Below are 20,110 nucleotides of genomic sequence, written 5' to 3'. Positions count from 1 at the left end.
CGAGGTTGAACCAGCTCCTGATGCGAGAGTCCTTGGCACTGCTAAAGGCCTTACTGTGGGGGCTTAGCCAATTCTCGTAACTTATCCCGGCGAGCTGCTGGGATAAAGCGGGTATTTTCTGTAATATTTTCATGAATCCTATGTGTGCCTCAGTTTCCCTGTGTACTTTGCATTGCTACCCTGTGAAGGGAAAAGGGTCAAGTCTCCTCTTGGGGACAGCGCAAGACACAAGGTCCCCTTGCTGACTGGGCTGTAGTGAATAGGCTCCTTAAGAAACTGGTTGAAACTGACCCAGATCAACAGAGGGTCCAGCAGGACAATGGAAGCCCCAAGGACTGAACAAAGCTCTGGGACAGGGTGGGGGTGAACACAGCATGGCCCTGCCTGGAGACAAAGGACTGGGAGGTGACCAGCAAGGGATAAAGAAAAGGCTTCTGGAAGAAGCTGGCTGCTCTCACCTGGGACTGGCTAAGGAATCAGAGAGACAGAGCCTGCAATGGAATTCAGTGCAGTTTGGCTGGTGGATTGCTCTGGCTTGGCTGGAATGAACTATTTTCACCTTTGTTTCTCTGTGCTAATCTAAGGACTCCCAGTGCTGCATTCCAGTTGACTAATTAACCCTACTCTGTTTGAAAAACACTGCTTGGTGTCCTGCACATCCTGGCTGCAGTGCCGCACCCCCTGGGGCATGTACAAGTCTGGAAGCAGGAGTCTCTCAGTTGGACTCCCTGAGCAGAAGTCACAGCACGAAGCAGGCTGGCTGAAGCCCAGAGGCTCAGTCTCAAAGGCAGTGGGGCTGCATGGCCTTTCCTGAAGGAACAGTGAGAGCCCTTGGGGGTCTGCATTATGAAGGGTTCTCCAAGAGACTGGTTAAAACAGGGGTGGGCCAAGTTTTTCGCCAAGGGCCACATCTGGGTATGGAAATTGTATGGTGGGCCATGAACGCTCACAAAATTGGGGGTTGGGGTGTGGGCTCCAGCCGGGGGGGTGCGGGCTCTGTGGTAGGTTCAGAAATGAGTTCAGTGTGCGGGAGGGGGCTCCAGGCCTGGGCAGGCAGTTGGGAGGGCGCAATGTTCCCTCTAATTTTTGACAGGCTGTGTGCACAAAAAATGTGTTCTGTGCAAATTTTTGTGAGCGTGGTGTTTCGCCGTGTGTGCGGGGTTTAGGATCTGTGCACGCGCGCACAGCTTAGAGGGAACAGTGGGGTGGGGCTCTGGGGTGCGGCTGGGATTAAGGGGTTCGGAGGGCAGGAGAGGGATATGGGCTCGTGCAGGGACTTGGGGCATGGGAGGCGGTCGGGGTGCAGGGTTCAGGTGGCACTTACCTCAGCAGCTCCCAGAAGCAGTGGCATGTCCCCTCTCCAGCTCCTATGTGGACGTACAGCCAGGCAGCTCTGCACGCTGCCCCGTGCACAGATGCCGCCCCTGCAGCTCCCATTAGCCATGGTTCCCAGCCAGTGGGAACTGTGGGGGCAGCACTTGGGGTGGGGGCAGCGTGCCGAGCCTCTTGGCTGCCCATATGTGTAGGAGCCGGAGAGGGGTCGTGCTATTGTTCCGGGAGCCACACAGAGCCACGGTATGCAAGGAGCGGGGCAAGCCCCCAACTCCGCTCCTTGCCTGGAGTGCCGGAGTGGAGCAAGCCCCGGATCCTGCTCCCTAGCGGGAGCTCGAGGGCCAGATTAAAATGTCTGAAGGGCCGGATGTGGCCCCTGGGCTGTAGTTTGCCCACTCCTGGTTTAAAAGCTGGGGCATAGCACCGGTCCTATGGATCCATGACAGCTGGGTTAGGCAGATGAGGCCAGACAGGTGAAGTGATCTACACAGTGAGTCAGTAACATAGGGATGTAGAGCCCTGGGCTGAGCTCCTAGGCCCTTAGACTACTAGAAAACACTTCCAGCAAAAATATCCTTCTAGGTTTTAAGTTTCCGGCATCTTGTTTATTGCAGGGGTGGGGTGGGGGCATGTCCATTGTGCGTGTTCACTTTCATACGCCCGAAGGAATCATGCTGTTCTGTAGAATAAAACCCCGGGGCCCAAATTTGACTCTCATTAAAAATCCCACCCTAATGGTTTTCCCCTTCCCTAAGTGGATTCGTTCGAGCGCAGCTTGGAAAGAAGCCAGGATAGAGCTGTCACATGGCTGCAGCCACTTCCGAGTTGTCACCCCGCTCACTGACTGAGAACAGCACCAGTTCATAGGGACACGTGCACCAGTTTGACCCTCTGCTGCAGCAGGGGACAGAGCCTAGTTTCTAAGATTCTAGCATTACATTCCTCTCAGCCATAAAATTAATTGTACAAAGTCGTTATTACTTACATGAAGTGATATCAAAATACATTTGGCATAAGAGGCGTTGGATTGCAGCTGTCTGGGCCAGAGCGAGGTGCCTGTTCCTGCCCACAGCACTTCGACATTCATTGTTCCTTTGTCTGCATTTAAACAAAGTTTTCTCTGTGTGATCCCTGTGTTTCCTGTTGCAGGGCTGATGGCAGAAGGTGGTCACTGGCTTCACTACCCTCGTCTGGCTATGGGACTAACACCCCCAGTTCCACTGTCTCGGTAAAGCTATCCAGCCGTCTGTAACAGGAGAGGGAAATCTGAAATAGTGGCCTGCCCGGTGTGCCTGCCTCAGTTTCCCTTTCAGTTGTTCTCAGAAATAATCTAAAAGCTCCTTGAGTATAAATACAGCCCTTGGAGGATTAATTTAATATGAACAAAAGCCCTTTGTGCACAAACTGTAACAACACAAGTCCCCACAGTCCATCCATGAGAAACCTCAGCGTCTCTCACCACGCTTTCCTCTCTGGTATGGTGCTAGTGTCCCGCAGCCTCTCTAAGGTCCTCTGGCTTCAGCTCTATAGCCCAGAGAACCAGCAGGCATCTGAGCCTGCAGCCCTCTCCTGCTTTCTTTGGCATGGGAAGATCAGCAGCCTAGCCCCATCTGGTCTTCTCAGCTTCCCGGCTCTGGTTCTCTGGCACCGGAAGGTGAGCTGGGTGGCCCCCTCCACTGGCTTCCTGACCGTTCCTCCCTCTTTCGCGGGAGGGCCTCATGAGCCCGGAGACCTTCTCCAGTCTCCTGGTCCTTGTTGCCTTCACCTGACTCACCCAGTCTGTCTCCTCAGGCCCAGGTGCCTCTTTTAAACCTAATTGGGAATCAGAGGCTCTGGACTTGCCTCCCTCTGAAGGGGCCAGTGCCACCATGTCCCATGGGGTTTAAATTTCCCCTGAGCTCCATAGTTTCCCTTCCTCAACATCGCATTCTCTGGGGCTTCTCTGCATGGCCAGATGTTTTGTTCAGATGTTATTTTTACAGTGTGCATCTGAGTTAGCTGCAACACTTTGTAGATGGCGGGTTCTTTTGTCGCAAATTAATACTGGGGGCTGCATGTCTGGGTTGGGGTGTACTGTGGAGCTGTTTGGGGAGCCCAGGGCTGTAACAGAAGAGGATGCTACAGACTGGGACTGAGGAGCAGCTACAGAGTTGTTCTGTAGGGAGCTAGAACAGCAGAGGAGTTGCAGGTCAGAGTTGTCTGGGGCAGCTGGCGGTGCCTGATCTCATGGTGTTTGGGGGCTAATGCAATGCATTTTTCACACTTATGTGCAGCGGATTTGGGAGTGTTTGTAAAAAGCAAGGCCCCCAGGTTGCCTGTCAGGATTTCCAATCTATTAAAGGAGTGTGAGGCAGCTGTTTCTAATGAACTGTTTCCATCCTGCTCCAATGGAGGAATTTAGCTGTCTCGTAACTGCTTGCATTTGTTGTTCTATCCAGTCGTCTTCATCCTCTCAGGAGCGTCTGCACCAGTTACCATACCAGCCCACCCTTGATGAGCTGCATTTCCTCTCTAAACATTTCCGCAGCACAGAGAGCGTCACGGACGAGGAGGGGCGCCGTTCACCCTGCCTGCGGCCACGATCCAGGAGCCTAAGGTATCCAAAGCCTCTGGCTGCCCCTGGGCTTTCCACAGTGTGTGTGTGCGTACATGTATGTGTGCACACGTGCATGAAGTTGTGTGTCTGATGCATGTAAAAGATGCTGGTGAAGGAGGCATTTCATTGTCATAGGCATTGCCAGACTGGAGCAGGCCCATCTAGCCTGGGATCCTCTGTCTGACGCAGGCTGGCTTGCCGCTTCAGCGGAAGGTGCGGGAAGCCCCCTAGTGGACAGTTATGGACTAGCCCCGTCACAGTTTGGCTGTACCAATAATGCTGACCACCAGTCTGATTCTCTGCTCTCCGTGAGAGTCTGGGGGTGTGAAACTTGGTATTTCTTGTGCTTTACTACACAGACCGTGTTCTACAGAAATGCCACTGCTTTCCCTGCAGCACTTCCACGAATGGAAAATGGCGGGAGTTTAATTCCAAAGCACAGTGTAATAAATCTCACGCTAATCCTGTCGGCACTCCCTGCCTCTCGGGGGGCTCTCCTCTGGACTTGGAGTACAAGCCATACACAAGTCTGCTAGCATGAGGCTTTTGTTGCTGGAAACTGTTTACGCCTGAAATGCAGGCTCTTGAGGCTGAGATTACAGAAGCTTTGTTTGAAGCGCCTTGTTATGTTGTTTGTTTTTGTGTCCTTCAGTTGGGACTCATGCCTTCACGCTGATCCTTGGGTGGGTCACAGCAGATTGAGAGGTAAATTCTCAACTGATCCTCAGATCAGATCAGGGCATACCTGATAGTCTGTCGTTGCAGACCCTGCTGCAGGTTGGGATCTAAGTCAAGAGGCCAGGAATCAGACTTACCCTTGAAAGATTTAAAAAAATCTGTTTATGTAACTGGATCTAGAAGCATTATGCATATTAAATAAAAGCTAGGTGCTCTGAGTACATCTGTTTGCAATGCCTTTTTTCTTCCCTCACCCCTGTTCTCCCCAACCATTGCTTTTTCAGACCCAGGGCCGCAAGCAGGTGTACAGCATTCTCAGAGATTTCAGACATGCAGTGTATTTGTGTGTAGCTGCATCTGTCTGTTCCCTTCTTGTACATAGGCACATTGCATGAAATTCACAAGAAAGGTCCAGCATGGGAGTGGAGCAGAGAAGTACAAGCAAGAGTGCCTGGCAACTCCTCCTCAACTTCTGCAACTGACAATAGACTAAACATGCAGACCTCCTGAATTTGACAGTGCCCCTTCATAAACTCGCTGTGCATTGGAATGTCGAGTTTCCATTCATTGGTTTGTTCTCCAGTTGTCAAATGCAGCAAGTGTGCATCCTTACAGGGAATATTTCAGTTAAATACTTTTTCCTGTTGTGGAATGTGTTTAGAGGCCTCATTAGTAGGGCGAGAGCTGTAATTGGTCCTGGGCTTTGTTGCCTGAAATTTCATTAAAATTAGATTAATTATCTCAAGGGCTTTACAAGTGGATGAATGTTTTACCAAAGAAATGCTAGTTATATGACTGCCATCACTTGTACTTAGAAAATACAAAGAGTCCCTCGCTAAGCTGTGGCTTACTTCTTAGTTACTGAAATGAGAATGGGGGGAGAGTTGAAACTGGTCTTGATCTTGGCATTTGTTATATCTTGGTTAACAAGTAGGTGCTGCTCCCTGTATCTGGCTTTGTGTAACAGGATTAAGATTCCAGTGGTGGCGCTGTGGCCAGGGGAGAAAGAAGGGTCCGCTGAATTCACTGGTGGGCTAAAAAAGATAAACAATTCATGTGAAGATCTCTCTGTGCCCTGCAAAGAACAAAAATCAGTTGTTTTGCTGCCAGTAGTGAAAAGACAACTATATCAGCAGATCGAGAGGCCCTGGGTGTCAGGCATGCTGGCCTGCTCACAGTTGGCTGTGGTCTAGGCATCTCGCCAGTGGCATTATAGTTTGCTGTCTGTAATACTGGCATTAGGGTGGGGACTGGGACAGAAATTATAACCCTGAGGGAAAGAAAAAGGACAAGCCCTTTCTTTAATGGACACATTAGTCTCTCAGCTCTGGAGATCTAGATTCAAAACTACCTTGGTTTATAAATGCCATGAGTCTGGAGGTCGGAGTAGCTTATTGCAGACAATTATTCAGCTCAGACAGCTGCCAGGCAGTCTCTTCCGTCGACCAGTCTCTCTTCCTGGAGACTAACAGCTAGGGGTGCAGATTGGGAATGTGGTGGGGGATGTTCTGTGAGTCAGGAATGACGAGCAGTTCCAGAGGGGATGCTTCAGGGCAGCAGTGAGTTGTGTTGCTGTTGGTGGGAGGGTAGGGTGGTGGGGGAGCTGCAGGCAGCCATTGAGGTGCATTGGGGAGCTGTATTTGGGGGTGGCGGTGCCCTGGGAGAGTCACTAACTGTCAGGATGCTGAGTGCTTGGTGTGAATGTGCTTTAATGGCTTGTGAAACGTAGCAGTTGAATAGAAAACAAAGTGTGATGAGTCTCCAAAGGCACTTAAGACTGCACAAACCCATAATTACTTGGTTTTCTGAAGATAAACCTGTTTTTCCCCCCAGCCCTGGACGAACAAGTGGAGCTTTTGATAATGAGATTGTTATGATGAATCACGTCTACAAGGAACGATTCCCGAAGGTAACTGCCCAGAGCTCAGAAAGATTATTCAAACATAACGTATCTTTGGCTTTTCAGCAATTTTGTCTCCAGCAAAATCATTTCTGTTCTTTATCCTGGGACAAAAGGTGTACCTTACAGGGGAGGTGTGTGAGGGGGCTGGAAACCTGATAATTCACTGGGGGAAGAGCTGAAGATTCATAATGTCCTCTCCTGGTCACTGTGGAGCATGTGTTACTGCAGCAACATAAAACTCTCATTAACAGTCTCTGGAGACCACTTCTTGGTTAAAACAATGTCCGTGTAAGCACAGGAATATGGTGCTGAGATTTTCAAATGAAACAATATCAGTGCAGTTACAGCACAGTCTAAAATAGTGAGACATAATATCACAAAAGCAGGGAAATTCTCGTGCCGGCTGTTTGTACAGCTGCAGTGGTCCTAGGGTGCCATGACACAGCTCAAAGTCGCATACATAAGAGGAACATTCTTTCCAGCACATCTCTAATGTGAGGATCAGTACAATTATTTTGTATGCCGCTGGCATGCTGCAGTCATAAAAGACAGCCCAGTGCGTGCCAGGCTCCGGTTCTGTGCGAGCTGGGATCCAGGCTGATGTGCTGCATTGCTGGGCACAGCAGCTCATAGCTTCTGGCAGCAGGTTTTTCCATTTTGTCAGCTGGCAATTTCCTGGCTGCGGGCCTGCCAGGGGTGACAAGCCCCTCTGTTTTCATCCTTCCTGTGGTTTCACATGCTTCTACTTAAAGGTTTACGGGAGAAAGAGCTGGTAAGTGCTGAGTGCCAGATCACTTGGAAATTACCAATCTCGAATGCACTGTCATACTGAAACGCCTGTCCTGTAGCTAGGAGTGTTTGGACCACAAGGGTCTACTCTGCAATCTTCTTGGATGTTCAGGAATATGTGTGTGTAAACCCCAGGGCCAGAGCATCAGCTGGTGTAAACTGCCATAGCTCCAAGTTCACTCCAGCTGAGGACGTAGCCCCTAGTGTAAACATGCTGCACTTGTGTAGGTCCTGGCTTGCCCCAGGGCAGCGCACTTGCAGTAGGAGTTTGCACTGGGTCAGCTGTGCTGATGGCTAACACCCGGATGTAGGCTCAAGGTCTCAGTCCCACTATAGTCATCTCCTGCTCTGCCCTGCAGGCCACAGCGCAGATGGAGGAGCGCCTGCAGGGGACCATCACCAGCTGCTCGTCGAGCAGTATGCTGCCCCTTGCTGATGGCGTGCTGGGGTTCATCCACCATCAGATCATTGAGCTGGCCCGAGACTGTCTGGCCAAGTCCCAACAAGCTCTCATCACTTCACGCTACTTCATGGAGCTGCAGGAGAAACTGGAGAAAATGCTCCACGATGTGAGTGTTTGGGTGTTCTCGCAATCCCCCGCTCCTCCCAACCCTGGCTCCCCACTGACAATGGCTGTTTGGTGACCTCAGCATTCGTCTCATTCTCTGCAGGCCCAGGAGCGTTCAGAGAGTGAGGAAGTGAGGTTCATTGACCAGCTGGTCAGGAAGCTGCTGCTAATAATATCCCGCCCTGCCCGCCTTCTGGAGTGCTTGGTAAGGAGTACTGCGTGGCCTGCCAGGCTGTCTGCACGTGCAGGTCTGTCATGGGTATGCCTCATTTGGAAAGGGAAGTGCTCATTACTCATGGAGTAAATTGGAAAGAATCCCTTCGCACAGAACAGCTCGATCTACGTTCGTGCACCCAACAACTGAACAGCAGTGCAGCTCCTCTGTCGCGTACGCAGTAACTGAGTAACCCTAACACAAGCTTCACTGTACTCGCTAACCCAGCCACTGGGCTTCAGACTCACCGTTAGGGAACTTGGTTAGGGACCAGAGAGAGACGACGAAGACAATCAGATCTTTAGATCCATGTGTTAAAGAATATTACAGTACAGGATGGGAATTACAGTGAGGTGGGAATGTCTAATCTGTTTTCCTTTTCTTGTCCATCTCTAGCTTTTATCCGTTACACTTAATCTCCAACACACATTCTCCTTTGGTTATTAATCCACCTTGAAAACCTAAAGTTTTCAGTGGTGTATTTCCAAATCTCTCTCAGTAGGGCTAGTCCGAGAATTATTTACAGCCAGAAGGAATAGTAGGTATGCCAGCTCAGGCATACAGCCAGCTTGCCCCCTGAATTCTGGGACATGGGCACATGGCTGGATTTTTCAACCAGGGGGGATTACACTGGAAAGGCAGACACAAACCCAAGATCAGGGGAGCTATGGTTCTCCTGCAGAATTCTGATGCCCACGTAGCATCCCGTAACTCCAGAGCTAAAGGGAGCCCTATCATTACAATCTACGATAGTTACTCTAATTCCGTTTAAGAATATGTACATGCCTGTGTACTGTGATGCCTGTGAGTTGTGGTGGGGGAGGTGCTTTTATTTAAAGACACAAAGGCAGAACTCACTTCTTGACTGCACTTATTCTCCTTTGGCTAGGAGTTTGATCCTGAGGAATTCTATCATCTTCTGGAAGCCGTGGAAGGACATGCTAAAGTAGGCCAAGGAATAAAAACTGATATCCCGCGGTACATCATCAGCCAGCTGGGGCTTGCCAAGGACCCTCTGGAGGGTAGGGATATTTTACAGCTCTTGGACTGTGTCTCGCTGAGTGATCAGGCAGGGGATCAGGAACAGGAGAAGGAGCCTCTTGCACATGGCTGCTGCCAGTTAGTCAGAGTTAGCATGTGTTGGAAGGTCTCTGCTACTCCCAGGCTAGGAGCTGCCCAAATCCGAAAAGTCACCACTGCAGTTAATGCTAGTGTCAGCTTTGCTGACATTCTCAGCCAACGGAGAAGGACTGAACAGGCTCTTCTAAGGGTGGTCCCTCCAGGGCAAAGGGGTGGGGGGTGGCATGGCAGCCTGGTGTGGAGAGATTTGTGCTGCCCCTGCCTGTGCTGAAAGTGCTCCACAGACAGACCGAGAGCTTGTCGCTCCAGCGCACCTTGCTGCTGGGCAGAATGACAGAGATGGACCCGCACTGTGAAATGAAACCAAAGCAGATGCGGCAGGACTGTCAGAAATCACTATGCAGTCAGCAGGTCAGGTCTAGGTAGCTGTTGGTGTATCCTCTGGGAGGCCCTTTCCCCTCAACTCTGGTGAAGGTGCGTAAGGCAGTAACCCCCCTCTCAGTCCCGCAGTGCAGGTGACTACTGCAGGATGGGATTTGTGATTTCTCCCCAATGGATCTTGTTCTTTGGTAAGTGTATAAACATTGCATCACCAAATGTTAATTGCCCAAGTGTTAAGGTTCCGATAGCATCGTTAACTCTGCCTCCTGTTCCTTACACATTGCATTGGAATAGATGCTTATGAGGCCAATCAGGAGATCTCTCAGACCAACAGGTAACTCTTTCTTCAGCAAGTTCTGGCTGATACTGATTGGAATTAGCCTTGAAGTTGTTGTTGGAAATGTACCTCTCTAGATACTGTGGTAGCAAGGGTTCAGATGGCATGATTGCCTTTGCAAGGATTAGCGCACAGTACTGAAGCAGTCTGTGCAGGGATAAACGTGCATCAGCTTCCAAACCCACCCATGCTTGGACTGTGGTAGTGGAGTGGGATGTGCATTCTAGGACTGTATCCAAGTCTCTCTATGCCAGAACCAAATTTTTCTTCATTATCGCTTGCTACATATTAAATATTACTTTCAAGAACACTTAATCCATGGGAAGCCAAGGCCTGTGGGGGAATCATAATCCTTCAAGAACACTGAAAGGATGGTGCAGAGTAGATAGAATTGTATAAATGTTTAACCCCTTGATGCCAGGACCCTGAATTTCCCAGCAATAATGGCTAAAACAAAAACATACAGACGTTGTGTGGGCTCCAGGCAGGCAGACATCAAAGAAACATCTGAACACAGAGCGCGGTATGGATGGTGACACTTTCTACTTTCAGCATTAGTTTTTGTTAGTGATGAAGGCCTCAAAGAGCCTGAAGCTTCCATTCTGACAGATATCTGTGAGTCAGGCTGCCCGCTGCCTGCCAGCGGGCTTCCTTGTGGTGTTTTGGTGCTCCCAGCCCTGGGAAGAACTGATCCTGGACTTGCAGAGGAATGGGTGAGAGACCAGAAGTTAGTCAAGCACTTGAGGATGGCAGAGGCTCGATGTGGGCGAAGTTTTGTATCTGTTCTTCTTTATCCAGACCAGTTTGCTGATCCCACATATATAGCAGCCCATCACATCCCGTTGAACAGTCAGAATATTGGCTGCAGAGGGATTGTGTGTGCAGCAAACCCAGACAATGTAGTGGGAGTAGGCCAGGAAAAGCATCTCTGCAGCTTCTGGTGAAGTTGGCACCCAGTGCAGGTTGCTCAGTGAACTTGTGCAAGGCATCTTGTGTGTAGACGGCACCTTCTGCCAGCCTGATACTAGCTGCGGCAGCAGGGTCAAGCCTATGTCTGGAAAAGGTGGTTAATTTTCTAACAAAAAACTTCCCCGGAAGGGAGCAGTGTGCAAATCTCAGTGGAGTTCCTTTAATCCAGGATAGACGGGTTTCAGTTCCTCCTCCCTCTGAAACAGCAGCAGCGTGTCTCTGTGGTCTGTTGAATTCCTGACGGCTAGCTCTTTCCGTTTTTCTGCAGAAATGGTTCAGCTGGATCATTTTGATAGTGGGAACACCATGACCCCAGAGAATGACGTCTCCCATGAGGTAAGACCATCCAGCCTGAGTTAGTATTCGCATTTCCCAACCAGCTTCTCTGACACTTAGCAAATTAACTCTTGGCATGCCATATAAGGCAATGCCAGGAGGCTGTCTACATTCCCAGGGAGCTTGGAGTTTGAATTGTCCATCCATGGAGGGTTGCTGAAACTGTGTGAATTTTTGAAGGTACATGTCTCATGGACACCTCTATTCCTGTACATGGACCCTCCAGTTGGCACCTGGACATGTGGAACGGGCATGTGCTTGAGGCAGTTTTGACTTGACAGTTCACAGTTTGCAAAGTGCAGTTGATTTCTGATGTGGTGGCTTCTAAGGATGCTGAGCAACAGCAGCCTCCTTTGAGTGTAGGTCTAGGTTTGCTTTTACTGGTCGGACTAGCCCCTTGTAGCAAGAAAGCGTCCCTTCGTGTGATGGGTACCATAGGGGTAGGGAAGGGTGGGCAGGAGTGTTTCCCAGGGCTAGTGAATTGTGGAGGGGAAGCATACGCAGTATTTACAGTCACAGCACTGGGATGTGAAGAAAGATCAAAACACCCCTTTGTGTATGTCTCATGCAGAGCCGGGCCTCAGCTGCCACTTCTCGGAGGAAACCCTGTGAGAGTGACTTTGAGACCATCAAGCTGATCAGCAATGGGGCCTATGGGTAAGTTGGAGAGAGCCTCTGCTTCAGTGCAGGGCGCTCAGGAGCTTACAGGCTTGGGGCTGCGCTGAGCAATCCACTTATGACCGCAAACATTGGCTTCTTTTTGCAAACGATCTAAGTGTGAACTAATCATCTTAGTGTTGGGCCTGGCCTGAGCAAGACCAGCTCCCCTAGAAAGCAGGCACAATGGTGGCGAGTGCAGAGAGACACAGAGCAGGCCAGGTATCTCACTTACTATATCAGTCTTGGCACTCCAACGCGACTCCATTGAGTGTGTCATTACAGCTATTGCACACAAATCCTCCTGGCGAGGAGCTGCTTGCCACGTCTGACAACGGCGCCTGCCTCGCTGCTTGGGTTGTAAATAAGGCCAGTGTCCAGTAAGACAGATGCAGCTGGCAGCCTGCTTGGAAAGGCCCATTGTAATTGACCTACTTGTCAAATTCACCCTTTGCACATGGGGAGCACAGTGCTTGGCAGGTTAGAGGCTAACCTCCAGAAACCCCATGCCAGAGTCCTGAGTGAATGCTCGCTCTCACTGGGAACTACTCTAGGTGGCGGGAGATGCAGGGTTTTCTGTGCTTTACAAGTGTTTTGAAGCAACAAGACCAGCTCTTCTGGTCGATAAACTTGACAGCAGCTGCTGGAGCCCCATGCACTCAGTAATGAACCCTGCGGTGCCTGCAGCTTGGCGGGTGGTCTCATCGCTTTCTCCCCTCCTAGGGCCGTGTATCTGGTGAGGCACAGGGAGACCAGGCAGCGTTTTGCTATAAAAAAAATTAACAAGCAAAACCTCATTCTGCGGAACCAGATCCAGCAGGTGTTTGTGGAGAGGGACATCCTCACCTTTGCCGAGAACCCCTTTGTGGTCAGCATGTTTTGCTCCTTTGAAACCAAAAGGCACCTGTGCATGGTGATGGAATACGTGGAAGGTGAGAGCCAAGCTGGTCACCCAAGGGCTGAATGGTGACTTTACACTGTGGTTGTTAGAGCAGATTTTTAAACCTTAACCTGCTGTCTTAGGGTAGGAAAACAAAGATCCCCAACATGAAGGTTGCGGCCTGAGAATGCTTTTAGCTCTCATGGCCATCAGGCCCCTCGGTGCTGAATGTCTGTGTGATGTCCTGTGCGAGCACGTCACGCTGCCCTCTGCTCCCCGTGCCTGTCCTGTTCCTGCAGGAATGGAAAATCCTCCTTCCTTCGCAGAGCAGAGACTCAAAAACCATCTGCTGCCCGTTGAGAGAGGAGCTTGGTCTGTGCACACAACTTGGAGACAGGTGCTCCTTGTGTTTCCCTCTCTCTGCCTCCGTTTCCCTCTCTGTAAAATGAGGTGGTTAATACCTCCTCTCGGGGTGCAGCAAGGATTGTGTGTGTTAATGTCTCTGGTGTGTTCCCTCTGCCAACCTCTCCTGTTCATCTGCATCCAAACACGTAACAAACATGCATTCACCAGGTAATCGATGTCTTTGAGCTGCAACAGACCCTCCTTGCTGGAGTGCCCTCCGATATGTCTCAGTCTTAGACCTGCTGTTCTCAGCTTGTACCAATGCAACATCCCCAAAATTGGAGAGCCAAGTGCCACCTGAAGCAGCAGCAGGGCCTGGCAGATGGGTGGCCATCCAGGTTCAGAAAGAAACGCTTTTCTGCCATATGCAATTGGCCAGGTATAGCATTGGGTTGCGGCCACTCTGAGGCAGTATCCAGGACTTGACAGCTCAGGGGTCTGATTTGGTGTAGGGAGGCCTACATTCCTGTTAAGAAGAGGTTGCTTGAAATACTTCAGGATGCTCTCAGCCCAGTCCTGCATGCTGCACAGTTGCCTGTGGCTCATGGAGAGTTTGTATGTTTCTGTAGGTGGGGACTGTGCCACGCTACTGAAGAACATGGGTCCTCTGCCAGTCGACATGGCCCGGATGTACTTTGCAGAGACTGTCCTAGCTCTGGAATATCTTCACAACTATGGGATTGTGCACAGGGACCTGAAGCCTGACAAGTAAGGACAGAAAGGGGGCTCAGGGTTGGAGGAGCATGGACAAGAGGCTGTCAGATTCTAAAGCGGGGAAGGAAGGAGGGGTTTCCTTTGTGTCCCCTTTCCCCATTGAGAGTGGTGGGAGTTGCTTCTGGCTGAGTGATCCCAAGTCAAGACCATGGCATGAGCAGAAAGCAGCCAGCCTTTTCAATGTAATTCTCAGAGCGGGGCCCTGCTTCTGCTCTCTGCTTTGTACCAGGCTCTGCTAGGGAGTGAGCCAGTGAGATTACGCATACATCTTCTCTCCTGCAGTTTGTTAATCACTTCGATGGGCCACATCAAGCTAACAGACTTCGGCCTGTCAAAGATTGGGCTGATGAACATGACCACAAACTTGTATGAAGGGCACATTGAGAAGGACACTCGGGAGTTCATGGACAAGCAGGTACATTCAGGATCTTGGTAGGCTCAGATCCCACGCTGTAGTGGGTGGGGCCATTGGTTCAAACCATCTCTCTTGGTCCCTGGGGAGAGGGTGGGAATCCTGTATCCATCTCTCCCCATCTCAGGGAACCAGCATAGTTCTGGGCATGCTGCAGCAGTACCTGGGCTGCTATAGAGAGCAGAGGTTCCAGTATGACCGACACCTCTTTGAATGCAGGTGTGTGGCACTCCCGAATACATTGCTCCAGAAGTGATCCTCATACAAGGCTACGGGAAGCCTGTCGACTGGTGGGCCATGGGCATCATCCTATATGAGTTCCTCGTGGGCTGCGTCCCCTTCTTCGGCGACACCCCAGAAGAGCTCTTTGGGCAGGTGATCAGCGGTAGGTCTCTAGCAATGGTCGATACCCTGAGTCCATCCTCTCGTCTTCGTTCCAGAGGCTTTCTGGGTCTGAGAGTTCCTAGCCCTTCTTTGTCTTGGGTTATATCAGCACCGGGTCTGGGGCGTTTGGGTATTCGGGTTAGTGCTTCTGGCACACTGAGACTCTGAACCATGCGGGCACCGCTTCCTATTATAGGCCGCAGAGCACAGCTCATCTGCGTATTAACAATGATGAGATTTTGCCCTTCTCTAGCCTCTTCTATCCGTGGTCCTTGAAGGGCTGTACAAACGCTTACCAATGAACATTTGCCTGCAGGGGTTCGTGGGCTTCTCTCACGACTATGGCTGGGCGTTGGCGCAGCCCTGGCTTTGTGGCAGGTTAGAGTGCGCAGCTGGCTCGCAGGTGGCAGGCACTGGGCCAGGCGTTTAGTCTTTTGAACTGATTCAGTGACCCCAAGGAGGTTGGGATCCTCTAAATGAACAGATTCCTTTTTACTCCTGCCTCTGTTTGACTCCAGGCGAAGGAGGAAGGACAATGTATTCCTTACCCAGGACAAGGTGAAGGGTACCCAGGACAAGGTGAAGAAAGGAGAGATGTTTAGGAACTGGCTTAGGAGAATGCGCAGCCTAACTGTTGCCTGCACTCAAATGCTGTTCCCTGGAATGAGGGTTGGGCCACAGGGGTGTTTCATCATCTGATTTAGACATGAGTGTTCTCGAAGTGTAGATGGGCCATGTCTAGTTGGGTTTCGCTTCCTTCCTAGGCTTTGGGGGAAGCGTGGCTTGCAGGGCTGTCCTTGTACAGCTGTCATTTCACTTTTCTCTTTTGATTGCTGCTTAATATTTCTTTTAACAATAACTCTTCTGATTAGGTTGTTGGGCATCACCCAGGTCTTGCAGCATCCTCACCTTATGATTAGTGAGTCAGAAAGATAGCTATGATGTAGCTTTAGAGTCACCGAGTGTGGACATGGGACTCTTCGCTTTCCCAGAGTTAGGTGACTAGCATATGCTTTGCAGTTACTCTGTGGCATTTTTCTTGTGCAAAAATAACTTCCCTAGCAAAGGTACTTTGCCTTAAGGCCACAAGTCATAATGACCTTTCTTCAACTCGCTCCTAATTCTGACCCAAGTGGGATGCTCCCTGAAGCCATAAAGGCAGGAGACCTGAGGTCAGAGCTGCTCATCGTGAGAAAAATAGGGCATGAACCTACAGCTTCCTGCCCCCTCCAATCCCAGCCACTTTTGGGGTACCTGTTGGATGGAGTCCCAGACCACAAGCTATGGGGGCCCCAGGCAATAGTGCAAGTCACTTGTGGAGTGGACAGTTACAAGTCTCCAGCTGGTGTCTCCATGATCCGCTTTTGACCCTGGCTGTTCTTATGCAAATGGCCTTTTGCTCTCAAGGGAAGGGGTCACCTCATGATTTTCCATTTTCTTCCAGATGCCGTTATGTGGCCTGAAGGCGATGAAGCTCTTCCTGCTGATGCTCAGGATTTGATCACGAGGTTGCTAAGGCACTGCCCACTGGAACGCTTAGGCACCGGTATGCGCTTACTGTACCCTACTTTTACAGCTTACATCTGCCAGGCAGCACAGGGCATGGTCACCGGTGAGATGGCTGGAGTGGCTCCTGGCTGATTTGCATTTGTCTGTTCAATTGATGTCTGTCTCGCCTTTGAGATGGCTTCCTTAAGCAATTAGAAGTGTCCCTAGGATGTTTATAAGAGCTCTTCTTTAGTATCTGACTTGTGGGCTTTGCTCTCTCATGTGGTACTGCTCATCTCAGCCTTGAGCATAGCTTTTCTACAAACTGTATTCTGCCATTGGGGTAGAAACATTCCCCTCCACTCCAGATGTCCGCATCCCTGGAGAATCTGGGCAGTGCTGACTGCATGATGGCACCCTATGTGGATAGGTACTTGATGGGATTAAAGCATGCTCCTGATGCCCCGTGGCCACCTGCAGTTGGAAACCTACAGCAGTGCTTAATAACCCATGGCTCCTGCTCCTGGCTCCTGCAGGTGTTGAAATGTTAGTGGCTCTGTCCTGAAGAGCCCTGGTTCTCCTTCTGGTTCCCACCTAGCTTTTTGCTTGCCTTTCATTTCACCTTCAGCCTCCTGCATTTGCCGGCTTAGCACGGTTGCTACCCCTCTGTTGGTATATACAGCCCAGGGCATAGCTATGGTTCTGTGCCACTGCCGTTTCCGGCTTTAGGGTCCTGCTGCCTCTTCCTGCTCTAGCCATTGCTCGTTGTTCTCTGCTTGGCTAATGAGAAAGCGCCAACAAACATTTTGGCAGTAGGCCAGATCCTATCTCTGTTCCTGCCACATAACTCTGTAAATGTCAAAAAATTACTCTGGATTTCTCTTTGTTGGTGTAACCAAGAGCAGAATCTGTCCTGTTGTTGGAGACGTGCTGGGGAGGCCAAGGCCAGAATTTGGTCTTGTGAACTTTGTTGGGATTGGCTTTGGGAACCTAAATCCAGGCTGATTCCAGTCTATCCAAGCCATCTGCACTGGGGGTCAGATAAAAATAAACTTGTTTCCAAAGTGAGAGCGCTTCCTGGGCTGAGGGGACAGCTCTAAGACCTGAAGTCATGCCTGCTCTAACCTACGTGATTCTGTGCTGGACACCAGGTGGCGCCCATGAGGTGAAGCATCATTCCTTCTTCCACAACCTGGACTGGAATGGGCTGCTGCGGCAGAAGGCTGAATTCATTCCCCAGCTGGAGGCTGAGGATGATACCAGTTACTTTGACAGTAAGGCCAATTCTTGCTTCTCCTCTTTGATTCCATTGTCCCAGCAGTGAGTCTGGGTAGAATTACCCAGAACAAAGAAACTTTCTCCAGGAAGCTGTGGGCAAATTTCTGACAGTGACTTTGCTGTAGAAAGGAATGATCAAGTCATTGCTGTGTGAAGTGAAATTCTCCTGGTCATTCCGCAGGTGGCCGTGCCTCCAGGTGCACCAGCTCCTTCGATTTGCTCGTATAAGCCCTTTGCTGATGGTGCCCCTGGCTCAAGAACCTCCTTGATGCGCTACCTGCCAGGCACAGCGGGAGGGACTGGCAGATCAGACTGAGTGCAGAGGGCTGTGGCCGGAAGAGTTCACTTGTGGGATTTTGCATACAGACTCTGGTGCTGCAGATAAAACTAAAATCTGGCACCAGGGTGATAGTTCCTAACAAGCAGTGAAGGGGCTTGCTGGCTGCACCTTGCTTTGCTCCCCTCAACTGCTTTGGGAAGTGGAAAAGAAACATCCATCCAGGGAAACCCCAGCCCTCAGCGATGTGTCTCGAGGAAAGCTCCTGTTGCTCTGCCCTGCATGCCTGAAGGCATTGATTTCTTGTGTACCCACATAGCTGACCAATGGTGCATCAGGGGTTAAAGCTGGAGTTAAATGAGTGTGCAAGGCTGAGTGCACGGTAACCTGAGGCTCACTGGGGAGCACTTTGGGGGTTGTAAAATGCATGGTTAATTCCCCCACTCCTGCAAGGCTGTGATATAGGTGACCTAATTACTTAGAAATTTGGTGTGTTTAAAGTTTGTTCTATTCACACGCTGAGAAACATAGGACTTGCTGGACCAGATGAGACCCATGGTCCATGTACTCCAGGAGTCTGTCTGTCGTTGGTCAGAACCAGACACTTCACAGGAAGCTGCAAGAAACCTAATCCCTATTATCTAGAGACTGGCGTAAGCCCTGAAGCATGAGCTTTAAGATCTATTCCAAAACTTCCTAGCATTAGCAAAAGAAAATAACTTTCACTTCTGTGCCAGGGCTTCCCTGGGATTTAAACCTTGGCCCTCTGGCACGGTAAGCAAGAGGTCTACCCCTGTGCCATTTGGCCATCAGGGCCCCTCTGAACTGGTCCCCATGTGACAGTGATGGTATCCCTGCTTCAGCCTTTATTTCTGCGGTGAGGGGCTCTGGCAGACAGTAGGAGAGATGTTATTATTTTCTGTAAACAGTGAGTGTGGCCAAGTTGCTGGGATTGTAGCTCCCTGGAGGATTGACCCACCCTCATGGGAGGACCAGCCCTGGCTGCATTATCACTTCTTGCTTTCAGCTCGCTCTGAAAGGTACCGTCATTTGGGCTCCGAGGATGAGGAAACTAATGATGAGGAATCATCTGTGGAAATCGGCCAGTTCTCATCATGCTCTCACCGCTTCAGCAAGGTACTGGAAATGCCCCTGTGGAACCAAGTGGGCTTGGGGGTTTAGAGAGACCTTCCCCCTCTGGTAGGGCCAAAGCCCCCAGCTGTCACTCTCTGCCAGAACACAAGTTTTACTAGTGACCTGAGAGGGGCTTTCTGAGCTCTCAGGCAAGGGAAAGCCCAGGGAGTCGGCTCACCTGCTGCAGGAGCACCATTGAAAGCTCTGCAGGGAATGCTCTGGGAAAGGCTGCTGGTGATTCACGGGGGGGGTGCTCTTCCTTCCAAGTGAGCACTGACCCAGCACCCCAGCCTGGTACTAAGGAGGGAGATGTTGCTAGAGGTGCTGCCCTTCATGACAGCTCAGGTCTGGATCTTGACTTTTCTGGGATAAGGATCCCATGGCACCATGCCCCAGGGTAGGAGAATTAACCCTGGAGTGTTCACCAAGGTCCCATTTGGCTGGTTGCTTCCTAGAACGCTCCTGGATTTATTATTCTTCACTCTGTCCTGAACTGTTATGTGGAGTTGCTGTGAGATGTGGTAGCTGTTTGACCTCAGAGGTGGCTGCATTTCATTGGTGGGTGGGTGATTCCTGTAAACATGTAGTCAGAGTCTCTGCTTCAGTAGTTCAAGTGACTTTGGTGGAGCCATGCCGGCAGAGGCTGGCCTGTAATATGTAAAGTTCCTGGCTGAACTCCACCTTCTGCTGGCTTCTAACATGTGGCCTCTTTGTTGCAGGTTTATAGCAGCTCTGAGTACCTGGCAGCTCACTCCAACTTGAGCCTCTCATCCTCTGAGCGCAGTCAGAGTGAGGACAAAGAGGACAGAACAGAGCGGTGGGACAGGAGCTCAGGAGACGAAGAGAAGAGCCGGCTGTCGGGCACAGAGACCAGGTGAGCTGGGTGGGACGATGCTGCAGAGACCTGGCTGAACCTCCACTGGTGCATGCTCTCCAGATCTCCCTCCATGGAGCACGAGCCTCCTGTGCCTCTAGGGCAGTGGTTCTCAAACGTTTGTACTGGTGATCCCTTTCACACAGCAAGCCTGAGTGCGACCCTCCCCCCCCCCATAAATTAAAAACACTTTTTAATATAGTTAACACCATTATAAATGCTGGAGGCAAAGCAGGGTTTGGGGTGGAGGCTGACAGCTCGTGACCCCCCAGGTAATAACCTCACGACCCCCTGAGGGGTCCCGACCCCCAGTTTGAGAACACCCGCTCTAGGGGAAAGCGGACTCCCGAAGGCAGCAGGGATGAGCAAAGTGTGTGGACCCTCACACCATTGTTATGGCTTGGCAGCTCAGCCAGCCCTGGGC

General features: G+C 50.7%; 1 protein-coding gene across 3 annotated transcripts in view; it reads left to right on the top strand.

Annotated features, from left to right (window-relative positions):
• MAST3 (microtubule associated serine/threonine kinase 3) overlaps window positions 1-20,110 on the top strand; it is a 58,989-nt gene that overhangs the window by 29,610 nt on the left and 9,269 nt on the right. For all 3 annotated transcript variants that reach the window (XM_084614421.1, XM_084614423.1, XM_084614422.1), the window contains 16 exons: window positions 2,482-2,560; window positions 3,771-3,928; window positions 6,440-6,515; window positions 7,658-7,867; window positions 7,970-8,071; window positions 8,970-9,102; window positions 11,116-11,183; window positions 11,755-11,840; window positions 12,564-12,772; window positions 13,695-13,833; window positions 14,122-14,254; window positions 14,471-14,636; window positions 16,080-16,181; window positions 17,275-17,397; window positions 18,706-18,815; window positions 19,532-19,686. In XM_084614421.1, the coding sequence (XP_084470547.1) occupies window positions 2,482-2,560; window positions 3,771-3,928; window positions 6,440-6,515; window positions 7,658-7,867; window positions 7,970-8,071; window positions 8,970-9,102; window positions 11,116-11,183; window positions 11,755-11,840; window positions 12,564-12,772; window positions 13,695-13,833; window positions 14,122-14,254; window positions 14,471-14,636; window positions 16,080-16,181; window positions 17,275-17,397; window positions 18,706-18,815; window positions 19,532-19,686 (2,049 nt within the window). The remainder of the gene's footprint in view (window positions 1-2,481; window positions 2,561-3,770; window positions 3,929-6,439; window positions 6,516-7,657; window positions 7,868-7,969; window positions 8,072-8,969; window positions 9,103-11,115; window positions 11,184-11,754; window positions 11,841-12,563; window positions 12,773-13,694; window positions 13,834-14,121; window positions 14,255-14,470; window positions 14,637-16,079; window positions 16,182-17,274; window positions 17,398-18,705; window positions 18,816-19,531; window positions 19,687-20,110) is intronic.

Source organism: Lepidochelys olivacea (genome assembly GCF_965140295.1).
Source record: "Lepidochelys olivacea isolate rLepOli2 genome assembly, chromosome: 25".
Classification (NCBI taxonomy): Eukaryota; Metazoa; Chordata; order Testudines; family Cheloniidae; genus Lepidochelys; species Lepidochelys olivacea.
The sequence above is the reverse complement of the archived record's forward strand: the minus strand, read 5'-3'. Positions and strand labels throughout refer to the sequence as shown.